The sequence below is a fragment of the Artemia sp. Qi Xiang Cuo genome, chromosome 11 (assembly GCF_049724085.1).
Source record: "Artemia sp. Qi Xiang Cuo chromosome 11, ASM4972408v1, whole genome shotgun sequence".
Taxonomy (NCBI): Eukaryota; Metazoa; Arthropoda; class Branchiopoda; order Anostraca; family Artemiidae; genus Artemia; species Artemia sp. Qi Xiang Cuo.
In genome coordinates this window covers 54,472,653-54,492,668 of record NC_142804.1, presented here as the reverse complement: position 1 = coordinate 54,492,668, position 20,016 = coordinate 54,472,653, and the positions used below count along the sequence as shown (strand labels likewise).

Sequence of the window (20,016 nt, the reverse complement as noted above, 5' to 3'; positions counted from 1 at the left end):
GAAGTTGGCTAACGCAATATCAAACTCTTTAAATGCAGGCATTTTCTATTAAGCAGAGGACAAAAGTAAAAGCAACTTATCCTTATGTAAGGTAAGAACCTCAGTGATAAATTTAGTTGAAATAATGTTCCAAAGATTCCATAATGTATATATCCAAAAATTCTATATAATCCACTTGTATCAGTCTATTTCAATACCAATTAGCTTGGCACCAAAGGTGAACACAGGTCAAGTCGCTCACAGTATGTTTACTCAATTAAATCTGGTTCAGTACTGTTCAACTCAAGTCACAGGCCATACGTAATTTTCTTCTTTTTTTTAATCAAACATATTTCAAATGGCAGAATAAACAAACAGACAAATTGCCGAAAAGCAACATCATTTTCACAAAGCTAAGCGAGTAAAAATTACCATAGCATTCTCAAGTTCATTCGTAGAACTCCAAATTGCTGATGATTTTTGTCTTTTGGAAATATTGTATTACACATAAATATTATGATTCACTAAAATTGCATCTACTTCTTTTCACTAATTTTTGTGGGTGTTCCTACTTGACAACTACATTTTGAAAATCAATTATTTTTTGTCAAATTGCAAGAAATAGTTCCAAGCTGAGTTGGTGCCACATAAAGAAAGCTTGCATTTTCTTTTCTTCATATCTAAGAAGAAGTTTAGAATCAAGTTTTATTGTCGTTATAAAATGGCATAAAACATTTATCTTATTTCAATCAATATTTACATGAAAATATACCCAGTAGGCAATTGTAAGGGTCAAATTTACTAAGTTTCTTCTAAAATATTTAAAGAAAAAAAAATATGGTGCTTAAAGAAATACAGCATTAAGTTCTGTATTTTAGAAGCTGATGATAAGCTCTATCGTGCCATAGTAGTATTTATGTCTGCTTGATAATCATAGGCAGTGCAATAGGCCAATAGCACTGCCTAAGTAAAGAACGATGCTGGCACAATGTATTGTTTTTTTTTTCTTGGTCTTAGACGAGGGCACTTCGTATCGAAGGAGTTGTCGTAAAAACTTTGAAAAGGGCTCATTCGACTGGAAATTGGAGTGGCTAGTGCCCTTTTAAATAGTCGAAAGTGATTGGAGGGCAACTTTTTTTTTCTTTAGACCATGGCACTTCTTATCGAAGAAGTTGTCGTAGAAACTTCAAAAAGGGTTCATTCAATTGGAAATTCAAAGGGAGAGTGCTCTTTTCAATAATCCAAAGTGATTGGAGAGTAACTAAACCCCCTCTCACGCCCACCTTGTCCCCAAACACATCCAATAAAAATTTTAAGATATCCATTTTGTTAAACTTAGTTGATAGTTATGTAAATTAGGTCTTTTAGAATGACACCCCCCCCCCCACAGCCCTCAGAGCAAGAGTTGTAAGTTATTCACTGGGGCATATATGGTTTCCATAGAACACGTTGTTGTAGAAACTTCAAAAAGGGCTCATTCGATTAGAAATTGAAATGGCTAGTGCCTTTTTAATAGCCGAAAGTGATTGGAAGGCAACTAACACCCCTTCCACGCCCAACATTTCTCCAAACACATCCAATCAAAATTTTGAGATAGTTCCGCGCAGTTTAAAGTTCAGGAAATTATAGCTGTCCGCAGGGCGCTCCCCCCCCCCCCACAGTCTTCAGGACAAGGGTTATAAATTATGCCCCGGGCGCATATAAGTTGTTATTGAAATCTTTGTCGTAGTAATTTGAAAAAGGGCTCATTCGATTGGAAATTTAAAAGTGTAGTGTCCTTTTTAATAGTCGAAAGTGATTTGAGGGCAACTAGCCCCCCTCTTACTCCCACCTTTTCCACAAAAACATCCAATCAAAATCTTTAGATAGCAATTTTGTTCAACGTAGTTTATTTCCAGATAGAAATTATGTTTTTGAGGAGGACACTCCCTCAGAGCCCTCAGGGCAAGGGTTGTAAGTTATGCCCTGGGGGCATATAAGGTTTTTATAGAGAGCGTTGTCGTAGAAACTTCAAAAAAGGTTCATTCGATCGGAAATTCAAAGGGCTAATGCCCTTTTTAATAGTAGAAAGTGGCTGGAGGGCTGCTAATCCTCCTCTCACGCCCACCTTTTCCACAAACACATGCAATCAAAATTTTAAGATAGCCATTTTGTTCAACGTAGTTCAAAGTTTTGAAAATTTGATCTTTGAGGATGACAACCACCCCCCTCCCCCCAAAAGCCCTCAGGGCATAGATTGTAAGTTATGACCTTGGTGCATATAAGGTTTTTCTAGAACGCGTTGTCGTAGAAACTTCAAAAATGGCTCATTCGATTGGAAATTTAAATGGCTAGTGCCCTTTTTAATAGTCAAAAGTAATTGGAAAGCAACTAACACCACTTCCATGCCTACCATTTGCCCAAAAATATCCAATCAAAATTTTGAGATAGCCATTTTGTTCCACGCAGTTTGAAGTTCAGGAAATTATACCTTTGATTAGGACGCTCCCCCACAGTCTTCAGGGTAAGGTTTTTAAGTTATTTCCAGGGGGCATACAAGTTTTATTGAAATTTTTTCGTAGAAACTTGAAAAAAGGTTCATTCAATTGGAAATCCAAAGGGCTAGTGCCCTTTTTAATAGTCTCGAAAGTGATTTAAGGGTAACTAACCCCCCTGTCCCGCCCACGTTTTCCCCAAACACACCCAATCAAAATTTTTAGATATCTATTTTATTCAACGTAAATGAAAGTTTTGGAGAATAGGTCTTTAACGATGACAACCCCTCCACCCCCACAGCTCTAAGGGCAAGGGTCGAAAGTTATGCCCTGGGGGCATATAAGGTTTTTATAAAAAGTGATGCTGTAAAAACTTCAAAAAGGGCTCGTTCGATTGGAAATTAAAAGGGCTAGTGCCCTTTTAATAGTCGAAAGTCATTGAAAGGCAACTAACCCCCTATCAAGCCCACCATTTCCCCAAACACACCCAATCAAAATTTTTAGATATACATTCTATTCAACGTAAATGATAGTTTTGGAGATTAGGTCTTTAACGATGACAACCCCTCCACCCCCACAGCTCTCAGGGCAAGGGACGTCAGTTATGCCCTGGGGGCATATAAGGTTTTTATAAAAAGTGATGTTGTAGGAACTTCAAAAAGGGCTCATTCAATTGGAAATTGAAAGGGCAAGTGCCCTTTTACAAGTCGAAAGTCATTGAAGGGCAACTAACCCCCCTATCAAGCCCACCATTTCCCCAAACCCATCCAATCAAAATTTTGAGATATCCATTTTGTTCAACGTAGTCAAAAGTTCTCGAAATTAGGTCATTTTGGATGATAACCCCCTCAGAGTCCTCAGTGCAAGGGTTGTAAGTTATGCCCTTGGGGTATATAAGGTTTATATAGAAAGTTGTTGTAGAAATTTCAAAAGGGGCTCATTTTATTGGAAATTGAAATTGCCCTTTTTTTACCTCCCAGAACCCCCAGGGCAAAGGTTCTAAATTATGCCCTGGGGGGCATATAGGGTTTTTATTGATAGAGTTGTCGTAAAAACTTCAAAAGGGGCTCATTCAATTTGAATTTGAGAGGGATAGTGCCCCTTTTAATAGTTGAAAGTAATTGGAGAGTAACAAACCCTCCTCTCACGCCCACGATTCCCCCAAACACATCCAATCAAAATTTTCAGATAGCAATTTTGTTCAGCATTGCAGAAAGTTCTGGAAACTAGGTCTTTGAGGATGACATCCACCCCCAGCCCTCAGGGCAAGGGTTGTAAGTTATGCCCTGCGGGCATATAAGGTATTGAAAGCGTTGTTGTAGAAACTTCAAAAGGGCTCATTTGATTGGAAATTGAAAGGGCTAGTGCCTTTTTTAATAGTTGAAAGTGATTGGAGAGTGACTAACGCTCCTCTAACGCACACAATTTTTCCAGACACATCCAATCAAAATTTTGAGACAGCCATTTTGTTTAACGTAGTTGAAAGTTCTGGAAATTAGGTCTTAGAGGATGACAACCGCCCTCACAGTCCTTAGGGTAAGGTTTGCAATTTATGCCCTGGGGATATTTATATTAGGTATTTATAGAAAGTGTTGTCGTAGAAATTCAGAAAGGGCTCATTCGATTGGAAATCGAAAGGCCTAGTGCCCTTTTTAATAGTCGAAAGTGATTGGAAGGTTTGACATTTTATAGTAAAGATCGATGTGGATATAATGTATTATTTTGTTATTGTTGTTGTTTAGACCAGGGCACTTTGTATCGAAGGAGTTGTTGTAGGAACTTCGAAAAGGGCTCATTCGATTGAAAATAGAAAGGGCTGATGCCGTTTTTAATAGTCGAAAGTGATTGGAGGGAGACTAATCCCCCTCCCACGCCCACCCTCCTATTTCCCTTTATGTTTAAAAAATATATGTGGCCATAAGATTAAATCAAAATGCACTGTGTTAATGCTAATTCCCAATACGGCATCTCACTAGTATCCCAAGAAAGACTGAGGATATTATGTTCAAACCTTTGAGGCTACTTCTGCACTTTAAATTTAACCAAATCAAAATAGCGTAAGTGTATCCAAGCTATCAAAGAAAGTAAACAGATTTTTTTGCGAATGGTATCAAGTTTTCCATTTCAGGTCATCTAGAGGAGGTATGAAACTAAATTAAAGAGTACTATTTGTGTCCAGATTTTTAAAAGGGTGTATGTTGTTAAAAATTGCTGAGAATTTTTCTCCATTATACAAATAGCAAACTAAACTATAAATTCTTAAAAAAAACGAAAAGATTTAAGTATTATTTTCTTTTTCCCTGAAAAGACTATGTCAACATAAAACGAACAGAAGTTAATTAAAAAAAAACTTTTTCCACAAAATAAGTTTTTCAAAGAACAGTAAATAATTCCATTAAACAAAAGATGAGCCAAACTAAAATAAAATAATTTACCAAGAGTGAAACTACCACAAATCAGCATCGATAAATAAATGAAACCTAAAACGAACAGAAAGTACAATAAATAACCGAGTCAAACTCAAAACGAGCAGAAATTAACATAAGTTGGGCTCAAAACTTCTATGCCTTTCCAAGACCAGAACATAATTTGCACTTTACTGAACAAAATACAAATGAATGTGCATTTTCAGTTTAATATACAAATACTGATACTTAGTAATCAAAATGTTAATATTATTTGATTTATTAAAGTTACAAAAGTAAAAAAAAAATATTTTTTCCAGTAAAGTGCAAATTATGTTCTGGCCTTGGGAAGGCATAGGGGTTTTGAGCCCGACTTATTTTGATTTCTGCTCATTTTGAGTTTGACTCGGTTATTTATTGTAATTTCTGTTCGTTTTGGGTTTCATTTATTTATCGATGCTGATTTGTGGTAGTTTCACGCTTGGTAGATTATTAGATATTATTTTGGCTCATTTTTTGTTTAATTGAGTTCTTTACTTTTCTTTGAAAAACTTATTTTGTGGAAAAAGTTTTTTTTTATTTAATTAAATAAAAAAAACAAGTTTTTTCAGCTGAAAGTAAGGAGTGACATTCAATTAACACGAACAGAAATTACTACGTATATTAAAGGGGTTGTCCCCTCCTCAACGCCTTGCTCTTTCACTAAAGTTTTAATGTCGCTCCTTACTTTCAGTTAAAAAAAAAAAATTGTTTTATTTTATTTAATTTCTGAAAGGTTTTGAATTGAACCGTACATGAATAATTAAAACGAAATTTGCATATTAATTATACTTTTTTTGGCTAAATGGCTTTCTCGAAATTTTGTTGTGACGTAACATACAAATTAACTTACGTAACGAACTTCCATATTCGTATGTTTTTATTACGTATATTCGGGAGCTCGCCCCCTAGTCAATACCTTGCTCTTTACGCTAAAGTTCAAATTTTGTTCCAATTTTTTAAAAGTAACCCCTTAATCACAAAGGCAGTTAATTAGCATAAATAGCTCTAATGAAAGTACAAAAAAAAAAAACTTTAGCGTAAAAACCGAGGTAGTGACTAGAGGACGAACTCAATCATATGCGTAAAAAATTCTGTTTGTTTTATCTTTTTATGTTGCTCCTTACTTTCAGTGGAAATGTTTTTTTTTATTTAATTTCTGACTGTTTTTTAAATAATGTTGGGAAATCCGGCGCCTCCTTCATAGCAATGTCCCTTCCCCCATGAAAACTCTCCTCATGGAAAGATCCTCCCACGTAAACACAGACTCCTCCCCCCCCCCCAAAAAAAATACCGAAAAAATCCCCCCTGAAAACTTCTGTATAGTTCCCAATAACCAATACTATATGTAAACATTGGGCTAAGCTCAATGGGCAAAATTGGGCAGCTGTCCCCTCCTCAACACCTTGCTCTTTACGCTAAAATTAGACTCTTTCTCACAACACTATTTTTTAAAACAATAAAAAACTTTAGCGTAAAGAGCGAGGTGTTGAGGAGGTGACAGCCCCTTTCATATACGGAATAATGTCTGTTCGTTTTAAGTTTTAATGTTGCTCATTACTTTAAGTTAAAAAAAAACTTGTTTTTTTTATTTAATACATAATAGGATCGGCTATTTTTATATTTAATGCTGTTTTTCAGTAGTCGTTCTTAAAAAATTGGGATAAACAGTTATACTCTACCCTAAAGAGCAAGGTATTGAAGAGGAAGCAAGTTTTCATATACGAAATAATTTCTGTTCGTTTTAGGTTTTAATGTTGCTCCATTTCAGTTAAAAAAAACTTGTTTTTTTTTATTTAATACATAGTAGGATCGGCTATTTTTATATTTAATGCGGCCCTGTTTTTCAGTAGCCGTTCTTAAAGAATTGGAACAGCCATACTCTAGCATAAAGAGCAAGGTATTGAGGAGGAAGCAACTCTTCATATGCGGAATAATTTCTGTTCGGTTTGAGTATTAATGTTGCTCCCTACTTTCAGTTTAAATTTTTTTTTATTTAATTTCTGTTCGTTTTTCAAATAATGAAGGTAAATTTGGCTCACCTTCTATGAAATATACCCCTCCCCCACCCTCACGGGAAACTCCTCTGTGAAAATTTAATAATTTAATAATTTAATAAATTTAATAATAAAATTATACCACCCTCCTTTAAGTTCCCTCAAGACAGTCCCATCCTCGCTGAAAATTGCCCTTCCCCATAAAATTTCTTGCAGACGATTCAGCCTGAAAAACCCTTCATAGCATAGTCTAATTTGAAATAGGCATTAATCTCTAATCGGTTTTTCGATCACTCGGGAAGTTCCCCCTTTCGTATAAATTTTTTTTTCCAGAAATCAAAACTGGTGGAAAATAGACCCCGGATATTTCCTCCGGAACATCTCCACATCCAAAATTGATTTGGCAAATAGAATTTAAAACCATTAAAAGGATTTCGCATTGGATTTATGTCAAATCCCCCAGTATAAAATTTTCACAGGAAAATTCCCATCCCCCGGAAATTTCCTTCCCCAAGAAAGATCTTCCCAACGTAAATCCATCCAAAGTACAAAATCCACCCCACCCCCCCCCCCCAAAAAAAACGTCTTTACACTTCCCAATAGCAAATACTATACGTAAACAATGGGTAATTTTCATAACTTACAGGTCTCTCCCTAGAGAGTGTGGGGTATCTGATGGTGCAATTTTCATAAAGATTCTATGGGGTTTTTAGGTTTTTCTCCCCTTTTTTCAAAAATCAGGCAAATTTCCTCAGCCTCCTAACCTATCATGGTTAAGAATGAACTTAATGAATCTTATATATTTAAAATCAGCATAATACTTCAAATCTTTTGGTATATCTATTAATATCAAAATTCTGTTTTTTAGAGTTTTAGTTACTATTGAGCCGGGTCGCTCCTTACTTACAGTTCGTTACCACAAACTGTTTGATTAAGTTTTAAATTTAAGCTAACTTTTTAATTTAAATTGTAACTATTAAGGTTTGTATGAAAAATTCCTCGAAAAATAATTTTTGATTGCGCAACACTGAAGGTGTGATTTTCCTACGGGGTGTTTAATCAGTAATTTATCATATCCAATGTTTTTAGTATGAATATATCCTTCCAGTTCTGTTCCTAATCTCCAAAACCTGGATAAACTTCTTAAATGGGTTAAACAAACAATTTCCCGGGATGCAAGGGCATATCCAAGATTTTTGCTCGCGGTGGGGGGGGGTATTTTTTCAGGAGAGAGCTTTCCAAAAAAAATAATTTAAAAAACATATTTGGTGGCGTGTTTTATGGAGATTGCCCCCTTTTTAGGTTTATTTTCTTCTCTTTACATAATCATGTGAGCTTTCTTATGAACTAAAAACTTCTGACGTTCTGGAAGTTTTAACTTAATACCCTTGGCTATTCCTGAGATTTTGCAGATACACCATTTTGATATCTTGGATGCACACAGCGTCTTTGGATTTAGTCAAACACCCCCCTCAATACTACCTGAAAATTTCAATTTAATACCCAAAGCTGTTCATGAGATATTATAGTATTGCTCTTTTGACCACCTGGATGCAAATGGTGTCTTTTGATTTAGTTCAACACCCCACAAACATTCTCTGAAAGTGTCAATTTATAAGCTTAGCTCTTCCTGAGATATTGTTGCTGCACTCATTTAACAATTTGGATAAAGATAGTGTATTCTGATTGAACTCGCCACCTTCCTGAACATAACTAAGAAGTTGCAACTTAATACCCTTAGGCGTCATTGATATTTTGCAGATACGTCCTTTTGACACCCTGGATGCACATTGTTGATGCAAAGTCAAGAAAAATGTTGAAGTTTAAAAAGGACAAAAAATTATCTAGTAAATGAGTAGTATATCTTCACTCTGCCACTGCTCTTGAGATTGATGCTCGATATATACTTTCGGAATTATTATAGAGTGCAAAAAATATACCCAATAGGTAATTGTAAAGGTGAAATTTAATAAGTTTCTTTTAAAATATTTGAAGAAAAAAAATGGTGCTTAAAGAAATACAGCATTAAGTTCCCTATTTAAGAAGCTAACCATAAGCTCTATGATGCCGTAGTAGTATTGATTTCTGCTTGATAATACTGAACTCCAAGTTCGATCTCAGTTGCCACAGTGCCTTGAATTACATGGAGAGTATCTATTGGTGTCTCGAACAATCGAACAAGAAGAAGAAGAAGAAGAAGAAGAAGAAGAAGAAATGCGTGATAATTTTAAACTAACTATCGCATTGCTCGCATTGCTCGTTTTTAGATGGGGAAGTGTATTAGTGCCGTTGCTCTTTTATCTATCGTATTGTTGAAACATTAAGATAAAGCAGTCTGACTTATCTTTAAAAAGCGATTATTGCGGGAAAGGCGGCAGTTCCACCCACAAATGGGATAATATATGTTTATTTCAAAGATCCACGTCGCTCTCTGCTATTGTAAAAAAAGCTTTAAATATTTTATATTTAATGCGATTATTCATTTTAATTTCTTCTAGTTTTAAGTTACATTTACTCGATATACTAATTTCTGTTCGCTTTCTCTCCTTTCAAGGAAAGAAAGTTAAAACGAGCAATATACTGCTCGTTTTAACTTTGTTATTTTAGGTTTCATCTATTCATACATAGTAGGATCGGCTATTTTTATATTTAATGCGGCCCTGTTTTTCAGTAGCCGTTCTTAAAAAATTGTAACAAACATTCAAACTCCAGCATAAAGAGCAAGGGATAAGGAGGAAGCAACCCTTCATTTATGGAATAATTTCTGATTGTTTTGAGTATTAATGTTGCTCCTTACTTTCAGTTAATAATTCCTGTTCGTTTTTCAAATAATGAAGGTAAATTTGGCTCACCTTCTATGAAATCTACCCCCCCCCCCCCTCAGGGGAAACTCCTCCGTGAAAATTTAGTTTAACGTAAAAATATACCACCCTCCGTCAAGTTCCCTCAAGACAGTCCCCTCCTCGCTGAAAATGCCCCCTCCCCATAAAATTTATTGCGACCGATTCAGCCTGAAAAATCATCCATAACATACTCTAATTTGAAAAAGACATTAATCTCTAATCGGTTTCTCGATCACTCGGGAAATTCCCCCTTACGGAAAATAGACCCCGGATATTTCTTCCGGAACATCTCCACATCCAAAATTGATTTGGCAAAAAGAATTTAAAACCATTAAAAGTGTTTCGCATTGGATTTCTGTCAAATCCCCCCAGTGTAAAATTTTCGCTGGAAAATTCCCTTTCCGTAGAAATTTCCTTCCCCAAGGAAGATTATCCCAAGGGAAATCCACCCAATCTGCACAAAATCCCCCCCCCCGAAAAATGTCTGTACACACCCCAATAGCAAATATTATACGTAAACAATGGGTAATTTTCATAACTTACTGGCCTCTTCCCGCGGACTGTGGGGTGTCATTTTACCCCTAAAAACACATTTATTTGATCCGTAAACTATACTGAACAAAATGGCTATCTCAAAATTTTGATCAAGCAACTTAGGCAAATAAATGGACGTGGGAAGGGGGTCAGTTGCCCTCCAATCTTTTTTGCCACTTAAAAATTTCTGCTAGAACTTTTGATTTCCATTCGAATGCGCCCTCTACTGATGTTCTATGACCACTATTTTAATACGATCAAACCCTAAAAAAAAAATAAGTGAACACGCATCCGTGATTTGTCTTCTGGCAAAAATAACAAAATTCCGCACTTTGTATATAGGAGCTTGGAACTTCAACAATAGGATTCTTAGGTACGCTAAATCTGATGGTGTGATTTTATCAAGATTCCTTGACTTTTAGGGGGTGTTCTCCCTATTTCAAAAATCAGGCAAATTTTCTCAAATTCGTAACTTTTGATAGGTAGAACTAAACTTAATCGTATTTGGAATCAGCATAACAAGCTGATTTCCTTTTTTTAGAGTATCGGTTGCTATTGAGTCGAGTCGCTCCTTGCTTAAAGTTCGTTACCACGAACTGCTTGAAAAGCGTGCTTTAAATTGATTGGCTTAAATCTTCGATGTATTTTTTTAAACCAATTGTAGAACTTTTTATTTCTGCAGATACAAATATCCAAGCTCTTTTAAAACTCGATTTGTTTTAAGTACTACTGTGATAAGTTTTATAACCGAGTCAACCTCAAAACGAGCAGAAATTAACATAAGTAGGGCTCAAAACCCCCTACGCCTTCCCAAGGCCGGAACTACATTTGCACTTTACTGAAAAAATACAAATGAATGTGCAGTGTCAGTTTAATATACATATACTGATATTTAGTAATCAAAATGTTAATATTATTTGATTTATTAAAGTTATAAAAGTAAAAACATTTATGTTTTTTTCAGTAAAGTGCAAATTTTGTTCTGGGCTTGGGAAGGCATAGGAGTTTTGAGCCCAACTTATATTAATTTCTGCTCGTTTTGGGTTTCATTTATTTAACATTTCCATGCATAAAATTGAGTAGGCAATGAGAAAGCAAAACTTAAAAAGAATTTTTTCCCTGATAAATTCTTTTCCTGGAAACTTTCCTCCCCATGAAAAATTATCCCCGTGGAAAATCCTACCAGTAGAAAATCCCCCCCCCCCCGAAAATAGTATGCATACCTCCCAATAACAAATACTAAACCTAAATAATAGGCAAATGTAACTTAAATACCTTTCCCCCGGGGCTGTGGGGGTCCTGTTACCTCCAAAGGCATATTTATTTGGCCTTTCGACTATGCCAAACAACAGGGTTAATTTCAGGAGGGGGGTATTTTTTCAGGAGAAAGGTTTCCAAAAAAATTTAAAAAACACATTTGTTGGCATTTTTTATAAAGATTGCCCCCTTTTTAGGTTTATTTCCTTCTCTTTCCATTATTATATAAGCTTTCTAAAGAACTAATAACTTTTAATGTTCTGGAAGTTTCAACTTAATACCCTTGGCTGTTCCTGAGATTTTGCAGATAGTACCGTTTTAATATCTTGGATGCACACAGCCTCTTTGGGCTTAGTCAAACATCCCCCTCAATATTCCCTGAAAATCTCAATTTAATACCCAAAGCTGTTCCTGAGATATTGCAGTATTGCTGTTTTGACCACCTGGATGCAGAGAGTGTCTTTTGATTTAATTCAACACACTTCAAACATTCTCTGAAAGTGTTAATTTATGAGCTTATCTCTTCTTGAGATATTGTTGGTGCACTCTTTTGACAATTTAAAAGAAGATAGTGTATTCTAATTGAACTCACCACCTTCCTCAACATAACTTAGAAGTTGCAACTTAATACCCTTAGGTGTCATTGATATTTTACAGATACGTCCTTTTGACACCCTGGATATTGTGTCTTTTAATTTAGACCGAAATCCCTCTCAACATTCCCTGAAAGTTTTCAACAGAAAGCCGTAAGCGTTTTGTTATATTTTAGAAAAGCCGGTTTGACAGCGAGAATACACATAATGTTGTTGTTTTTTTTTTATTTCAACCTCTCCCTCAGCACGTACTGAAAGTTTCAACATAACACCCTTACTATTTTTGAGATATTGCAAATACGCCCGTTTATCAACCTGGACGCCGATACCGTTTTTTAATTTAGTTTTAATTCCTCTTAAACACTCAGTAATAATTTCAACCAAATACCCGCAGCCGTTTCTGGGATATCGTAGATGCACCTTTTTGACATCCTGGCTACACTTAGTATTTTTTATTTTGTCCAACATCCCGCTCAACGTTCACTGAAGGTTTGACCTTCATACTCTTAGCCGTTTTGAGGACCCAGGATTAAACATGCCCCCCTTTCCCAATAATAATTTCTAATTGAGTCCTCCAATCACTTTAACTGTAAAAAAGGGCACTAGAAATTCCAACTTTCAATCGAATGAAATTCGCATTCCCAGAAAGTTTCAATTTAAAACCCAAAGCTGTTCCTGAGATATTGCAGATAGTGTATGTAGTATATAAGAGCATATAGACTTGCTTTTGTTAGTTTATGCAATTGGAGAAAGGAAACACGCAGATTCAAGACAGGAAAATTACTCTAGACAGATGCCAGCTATAAGGGAATATGCCTTTTAGTCTTAGAAGAACGTATTTTTTTGCCAAGGATGGTAACATGTGAAATAAACTATATAACAGTGTAATTCTGAAAATAATATCACAATCGCTATAGGAGTTATCTTTGAACTGAAATTTTCGCCTTGTTAAAATGCATTGCTTCATCTATCGATTTCATTGTTCTCTTGCTCTAGTATGGTACTTACTTGTTTAATGTTTATGGCCACCTACATTTTACCTAAGATTACCATAATTGGAAACCGATTCTCTGGAACGCGGTGCCATACAAAGTGACTCTTGGGCAAATTAAGTAAATTAGCAAGTCGATCATAAAATGGATTCCAAAAGATAAACACATAGAAACTAAAGAAATAAAACACAAGATACAAGCTATAAAATCATCTTTGGTAATATTGGTAAATTGTCAATATTTGGCAGAAAATAGCTATGGATTTTAATCTCTTTTATTCTATTTGGTTTTCCCATTCCCAGGCTTGGAATCATGATTTACATGTCCATGATGTGGGGTCATGTCCAGGGGGAATTATGTAGTTTTCTCTTTCTCCCCCCGAAACTTTTGCCCGACTCGTAAAAATGTAACAAAAATACTCATTGATGGAGTGTTGTAGTAAATCAAAAGACACTATCTGCATCCAGATGGTCAAAAGAGCATAGCTGCAATATCTCAGGAACAGCTTTGGGTATTCAATTGAAATTTTCGGGGAATGTTGAGGTAGATACTCGACGAAATCCAAAGAGGCTATGTGTATCCAAGGTATCAAAATGATGTATCTACAAAATCTCAGTAGCAGCTAAGGATATTAAGTTGAGACGTCCAGAACAGCAGAAGTTATTAGTTCATAAAGAAAGCTCACATTGTTATGGAAAGAGGAGGATATAAACCTAAAAAGAGGGCAATTTCGATAAAAAAAAAAAAACGCCATTAAACACATGTATGTCCGAGCAATCATTTGCTGACGTCTGAAGCCCCTATAAAGAGAAATATTTAATTTTGCTTTTCTGAACGGATGCGTGTCTTTGGGTTATTATTATTATTTTTTACCATGAGTGATTGTATTAATCTAGTAGTTTACTTTGAAAAAACTTTATATTTTTATAATTATGAAGTATAAAATCGTCAAATATATTGATTTATTGTATTCAAAATTGAAGAAAAAATATTCATTCAACATTTACAGCCTTTCTCAATAAGGTCTAGCAATATAAATTCTTATTTGATTTTCTTAATTTTGGTTTCAATGCTTTAGTTTGAACGAACTACTTTGAAAATGTTTTACATATTATAATTACAGGGTCTGAAGGTTTTAAATATATCAGCTTTTGAAAACAAAATTCAAGAATATGGATACTGGTCAAATAATGCCCCAACAATGCGGCATCCCTCACTAAAACTGAATTCTAGCAGTTCCTATCTTACTTTTCATAAGTAGGCTATTGTTTTGTGAGTTTTTTTTAACTTTTTAATTTTCATTTTTGCTTACTCTTGCTTTGGTTGACATATTTTTTGGATTATTTTTCAAAAAAATCGTTTCAATGCCATGCTATCCATCAAAAACGGAGCTTTGATATATTGATAGTTTTTTTCTGCGTTAAAATAATTTTTGTGTTCATAAAAGAATACAGTTTCCTGAAATTAAATTGAATTAAAACAAAATAATAAACTGAAAGTAAGGAGCAGCTTTAAACTTAAGACAAACTGAAATTATTCCATATATAAGGGGATCTGCCACCTTCCGAACTCCTCGCTCATTACGCTAAAATTTTTTAATGTATAAAAAAAGCTTCTTCTACCAATTCAATGGCTACTGTGTCTCAAAAAATGTTCTTAAGACATTTGGACAAAAAGTCAAGCTTTAGGGAAGGGAGCGAGGAGTTGAGGAGGGGATAGCCCCGCCTCCTTCATTTAAGGAATATTATATGTTCTTTTTAAATTTTAAGGTTGCCCCTTAATTTCAGTTGATAAGACTTATTTTGCTTTTTGATTAAATTTCTGATTATTTTTCAAATCATGGCCAGGCCTAACCAAAATATAGTTAGGGTATCATCCCCTTAAACTCAGGTTTCTTGCTGGTAAACTGAACATATCAATAACTGTAAATTGATAAGTACCACCCAGCTTTTTTAGTTTTTCTGTTTAAGAACTAAAATGTTGGATTGCAATTAAAATTTGCGACAGAATTTGAATATGTTGTCAAAATTTGCGATGAACAGTAGTTTGGTTGTGTGAGTCTATAATAGTATATTTACTACAGAACCTAGGGTAGATGCAAAGGGGTATTATTGCTCATATGGGTGGAAAATCTGTGTAACTTTTGATCTTCTTCGTTAGCACAGCTGTCTGAGCTTGTGAATTGGGTCATTCGCCTGACAGTCTAGGAAGGCGGACCCCTCTATTGAGCATTGGATGGTTTTTGCCTTACAAATTCAGGCAACTTCAACCAATTCAGGCAGGTCAACCAATGTTTAATCAATAGCATGGTAGCGCAACAGTCTTAGCTTATGGTTGCTTCTAGGCCTAGGCCTAGGCAGACAGGTCCTTTGAGGCTTTTGACGAACATTTTCGCCTTGCAATTTCAGGCGTCTTGTTGGTCAACTAATATTGAATTAAGTTTTTGTTAGTGTATGTCTGAGTATGTCTGAGTTTGTAAATTGTGTCACTCGCCTGACACTCTATGCGGATGTGCCCAATTTGGTCTTGGATGCTTGTTTGACTTACTATTCCAGGCAACTTGTTCGCGAACCAATATTGAAATAGTTTTTTGGTAGCGCAACTGTCTGAGCTTTTGAACTGGGTCATTTGCCTGACACTCTAGGTAGCTGCCCCCCCCCTATCAGGCTTTGGACGCTTGTTTGCGTATCATTCCAGGCAACTTAACGGTCCTGTCTTAATTTTAAATACTTGGTCAACTTGCCTGAGACTATAGGCGGGCGTGCCTTGTTTGCCTATCATTCCTGGCAATCTAGCGAACCTGTGTCAATTTTGAATTCTTGGTCAACCTGCCTGAGACTTTAGGCGAGGGTGCCTTTCCAAAAGCTAACACACAAGTATTTGTCCAATAACAGAGTCATACTTACTTATAGGTCTCGCTGTTCACCCACAAGTCCAGGGGATTTGTTGGCCATGCTTCAATCCTATGACACTGTATTCTACCTGAGACTAAACGCAGCCAGACCTTTCGGGCTTAGGTCACGTGTTCGCCTCTAAGTCCAAGAAAATTCAGTCCCCTATTTTGCATACAAGTCCAGTGGACATTGTCCGTCACGCGTCAACCCAAAATCAATCCGATCTTTCATCCCTTAGTCCTATGACTATCTACCTTAGTGCTGCCACAGGAATGATGTATGTATGGATGGATGATAAACTTATCAATTAACAAGTAAAATGACATCATTTTTATACAATACTAAAAAGGGCTTATGCCATATTTGCCTCTCACCCGGAGTATCTGTCTTGGCTTTTTCTGCAATTAGCTACTTGATGCCCGCAAATACTTAGATTTTAATTATCAAACTACTTGATTTTAATTTTGATCTGAAGCTATCCCAATGCCAGCAATAGGGTTTCTAATGCTTAAATACATTATATACACATGTTTAAATACATAAAAATATTGTATGTGGATAGAAAAAGAGAAATATTCCATCTAAAATTACTGAAAACGTTCCTAGTAGCATTTGCCCCCCTCCAGGAATTTCCTGATGCGACCGATTGTGGCTCGGCTCACCTTTTCCACCTTTTTGCCGGTAGGCATATGAATGTACTATCTATGCTGCATTGACAAAGATTGCAGCAATGGGAGGGGCACGATTACCTAGCCACCTCTACCCCGTGACAATAATAAAGTCGCAGACAAAATATATTCTTGGGAGACAAGAGGGATTAAATATCGGTTTCAAGTCCCCTTCCCCGGAACTCATTCTATACTTATCCGGAGGCTTAGTGAGAGTTAGGCTATTTGACATTGAAATCCACTTTCTGAAGCATCCGTCCCCCCCCACCCCGCTTAAAAAACGAACTACCACACCCAGGGGCGTCCCGAGGGGGCGGGGAGGGGTGTGCCTCCCCTTCAACGTTATTGGCATTCGGTAAAAGTTTCACCGAAGGCGAAAATTTTGGCAGAAATTTTGTAAAATTGCCCGAAATTTAGAAAAATTCTTGATTTCTGCAGAAAATTCGGCATAAATCAGGTAGCAATTCGGTAAACTTTACGAATATCACCCCCCCCCCTCAATTAAATGAGTCTTGGGACGCCCCTGGCCACACCTCCTTCATAATAGCAGCTGATGCACCCTTACAAATACATGTATATAATTTCATGAAAAAGGAAGCCAATCAGTTTACTTAAGCGAAGCTTTGAAATAAATGTCAGTAACATTCTTCTGCAATAAAAAGGAATATATTACCCCGTGGCACAATTATTGAGGCTTGATCTAAATGAAAGGAAATCATATATTAGCTCTAATTACCTTTCTATCCCTTTCGGGAGAGTTAGCAGTTTGTTGGTAACCATTAGTTGACGCGCAATTAACAATCACTAAACATAATTTATTAAAAAATAAATGAATATATTTAGTTTAGTGCAACAATGCTGTCATGCAGTGTGACTTCCTCTGCAACTGGGAAACATAAAATATATTTTTTTGGGACTATTAAATCTCAGAATTTTCCATCGATAGCAACTTGATCCTGCTTATTTCAAAATCTTGGTTTGGTGGCAGAAAACCCCATTTTCCCGTGACACAATCTTTATGGTCACTCAAAAAGGGTTTAATAGTCAACGTGATCACCATACACTTAAATATAGTACATCTATATATTTTTGTTTTACCATCGTGCCACTCTTGTGGCCATTCGGCATACTTCATTCCCACTAGGGTGTATCAATGACTAATCCAGTTTAGCAGTGTTAGCAAGGTCCTATCTAGTATTTTTGTTCGAGGGGGGGGTATACAAAAAGAACTATGAAAAAGCTACAAAAGTCTGTTTATATGTTTTTTCTTACTTTTTTACGAGTCCGGCAAAAATTTCAGGAGGGATGAGGGTTGAAATCGAGTATTCCTCCACCCCCCCTTCGGATACAATGCTGAGTACAAATGCTCGGAAATTACCTGAAGTTTCCTTTCTTTGGCGTTTAATACTTGAACCGTTTCATCAGGGCTGACACGCCACTCATTTTTTTCGAGGTTGATATTAGCATGCATCTTGGCCTATTCTTACAGGCTTAGCAGTCAAAACTTTTTCCAGAAAATCCACATTAAGACGCAGAAGAATTTGTCACGGGAAATGTTTCCAGTCTATTGTGCACATTGAAATCACCGTCCCATTTTGTTGTGGCACTTAAGATGTTTATACAAACCACTTCATATTATAAATACCGCTGGAATACACGCTCTCTTGGAAACCTTTTTAAAAGTGAAACTCGTAGCAGTGCCAAAATAGGGGGATGGAAATTCTTTTGACAATAAAGAACTAAATTATGAAGGGAAATTTAACAGAGGAGATAAACCTACGGGGGCATTGTAGTGGGAATTGGAATAAGACAAAAAAGAACCGTTTTATGGCCACATTTCAAAATCCTTAATTTACCAAGGACTTTTTTATGCTCCAGTCTGTGTTGCTATCCGTTTGTGGATTTTTCCTGAATCAGCGGTTTTTAATGACGGTAAATTATTTTTGTTGACCATATATTAAAGACAACGGATTATGGAGTGAACGGCTTTGGGCCAATATTAAGCTCTAGATTCACCAGGAAAATTATTAGACTTTAGGAGAAAAGATAATTTGAGAAATCGACTATACAAGAAATTGACTTTCGTTCCTTTATATTGGAAGGAAATTACAATTATCCAATGGAGAAATAATTTCATTAATCGGTTTGGACGTAATCAAAGAATGAATTATTGCTCCAAAAGGGGCCAATAATTGGCTAATTAATGAGTTTTTTTATGTGCTCTCAAAGTCAAATAGATTTAGTGAAAATATTTCAGCCCCAACTGAATAGGGGCTATGACATTCAGGTTGTCTAAAGGACAGCTAATCAAGCAGTGCTTTTTATGTGCTCTAAAAGGCAAATTAATTTAATGAATTTAATGAAATTAATTTAATGAAAAGTAGTCAAAAGGGTGTATCAGCAATATCTTACAAACGGCTATCCATATCAATCTGAAACTTCGTGGGATCATGGGGGAGGTGTTCAGCTAAGGAAAAGGCAATATGTCCATGCTACTGCTTATACTAATACTACTACTACTACTGTTACTACCGTTTCTAAAACAACACTACTACTAATACTACTAACTACTGTTATAATACAAGCACTACTAAGGCTAAGGGTATGAAGGTGAAAATTTAACAGAATATTAAGGGGAATGTTGAAGTAAATCAAAACGAACAATGGGCATGCAGGTCGTCAAAAGCCCGTATCTTAGAATTGTCTTTGCCATTAATTCACTACTTTCAGGAAGTTCTTCGCGGGAAAATCAATTGACCAAAATGTAATATGTGCACGCTAATACAATCCCACTACCACTACTACTACTTTTACTATTACTCCAACTACTACTTTTATTGTAACTAATACTAAGGCTAAGAATATTAAGGTGAATATGTCAGAAAATGTTAAGGGGGAAGTTCAACTAAATTAAAACAGAATATGGACATAAAGGTTATCAAAGGGCATGCTACTACTGCTACTAGCACTAGTGCTACCACTGTTAGTACTACTATTAATAGAACTCCTACTATTACTACTGTGACAACTACTAAAACTAAGGTTAAGGGTATAAAGGTGAAAATTTAAGGAAATGTTGAGGGGAAGTTGAAAAGAATCAGAATATGCTGTGTGCATGAAAGTTGTCAAAAGGGCGCGTTAACAATATCTTAGGAACGGCTAGAAGTGTGAGCTTGAAACTTGCAGGGCTTTCTGGGGGGGGGGATGTTGCACCTACCGAAAGATAACCAAAGTAAAGTGCGAAGTAAGCACAGTGTGTTATTATTTTTTTTCCCCAGAGGCATTTTGATTGGGGGCAACCAGCCCCCTCTCACGTTTTTATGCGCTAAACACATCCAATC

At 36.0% G+C, this 20,016-nt stretch overlaps 1 protein-coding gene across 3 annotated transcripts in view; it reads right to left on the bottom strand.

Moving 5' to 3' along the window:
- The window catches only part of LOC148947145 (inactive dipeptidyl peptidase 10-like), a 225,322-nt gene extending 207,041 nt beyond the window's left edge, over positions 1-18,281 (bottom strand). For 2 of the 3 annotated variants that reach the window (XM_089097283.1, XM_089097282.1), the window contains exon 1: positions 18,054-18,281. In XM_089097283.1, the coding sequence (XP_088953409.1) occupies positions 18,054-18,146 (93 nt within the window). In that variant the 5' untranslated portion in view covers positions 18,147-18,281. Of the gene's footprint in view, positions 1-411; positions 525-18,053 lie in introns of those variants that run through there. The other variant, XM_089097284.1, reaches the window with a different exon arrangement.
- Positions 18,282-20,016: the final 1,735 nt, after the last annotated feature.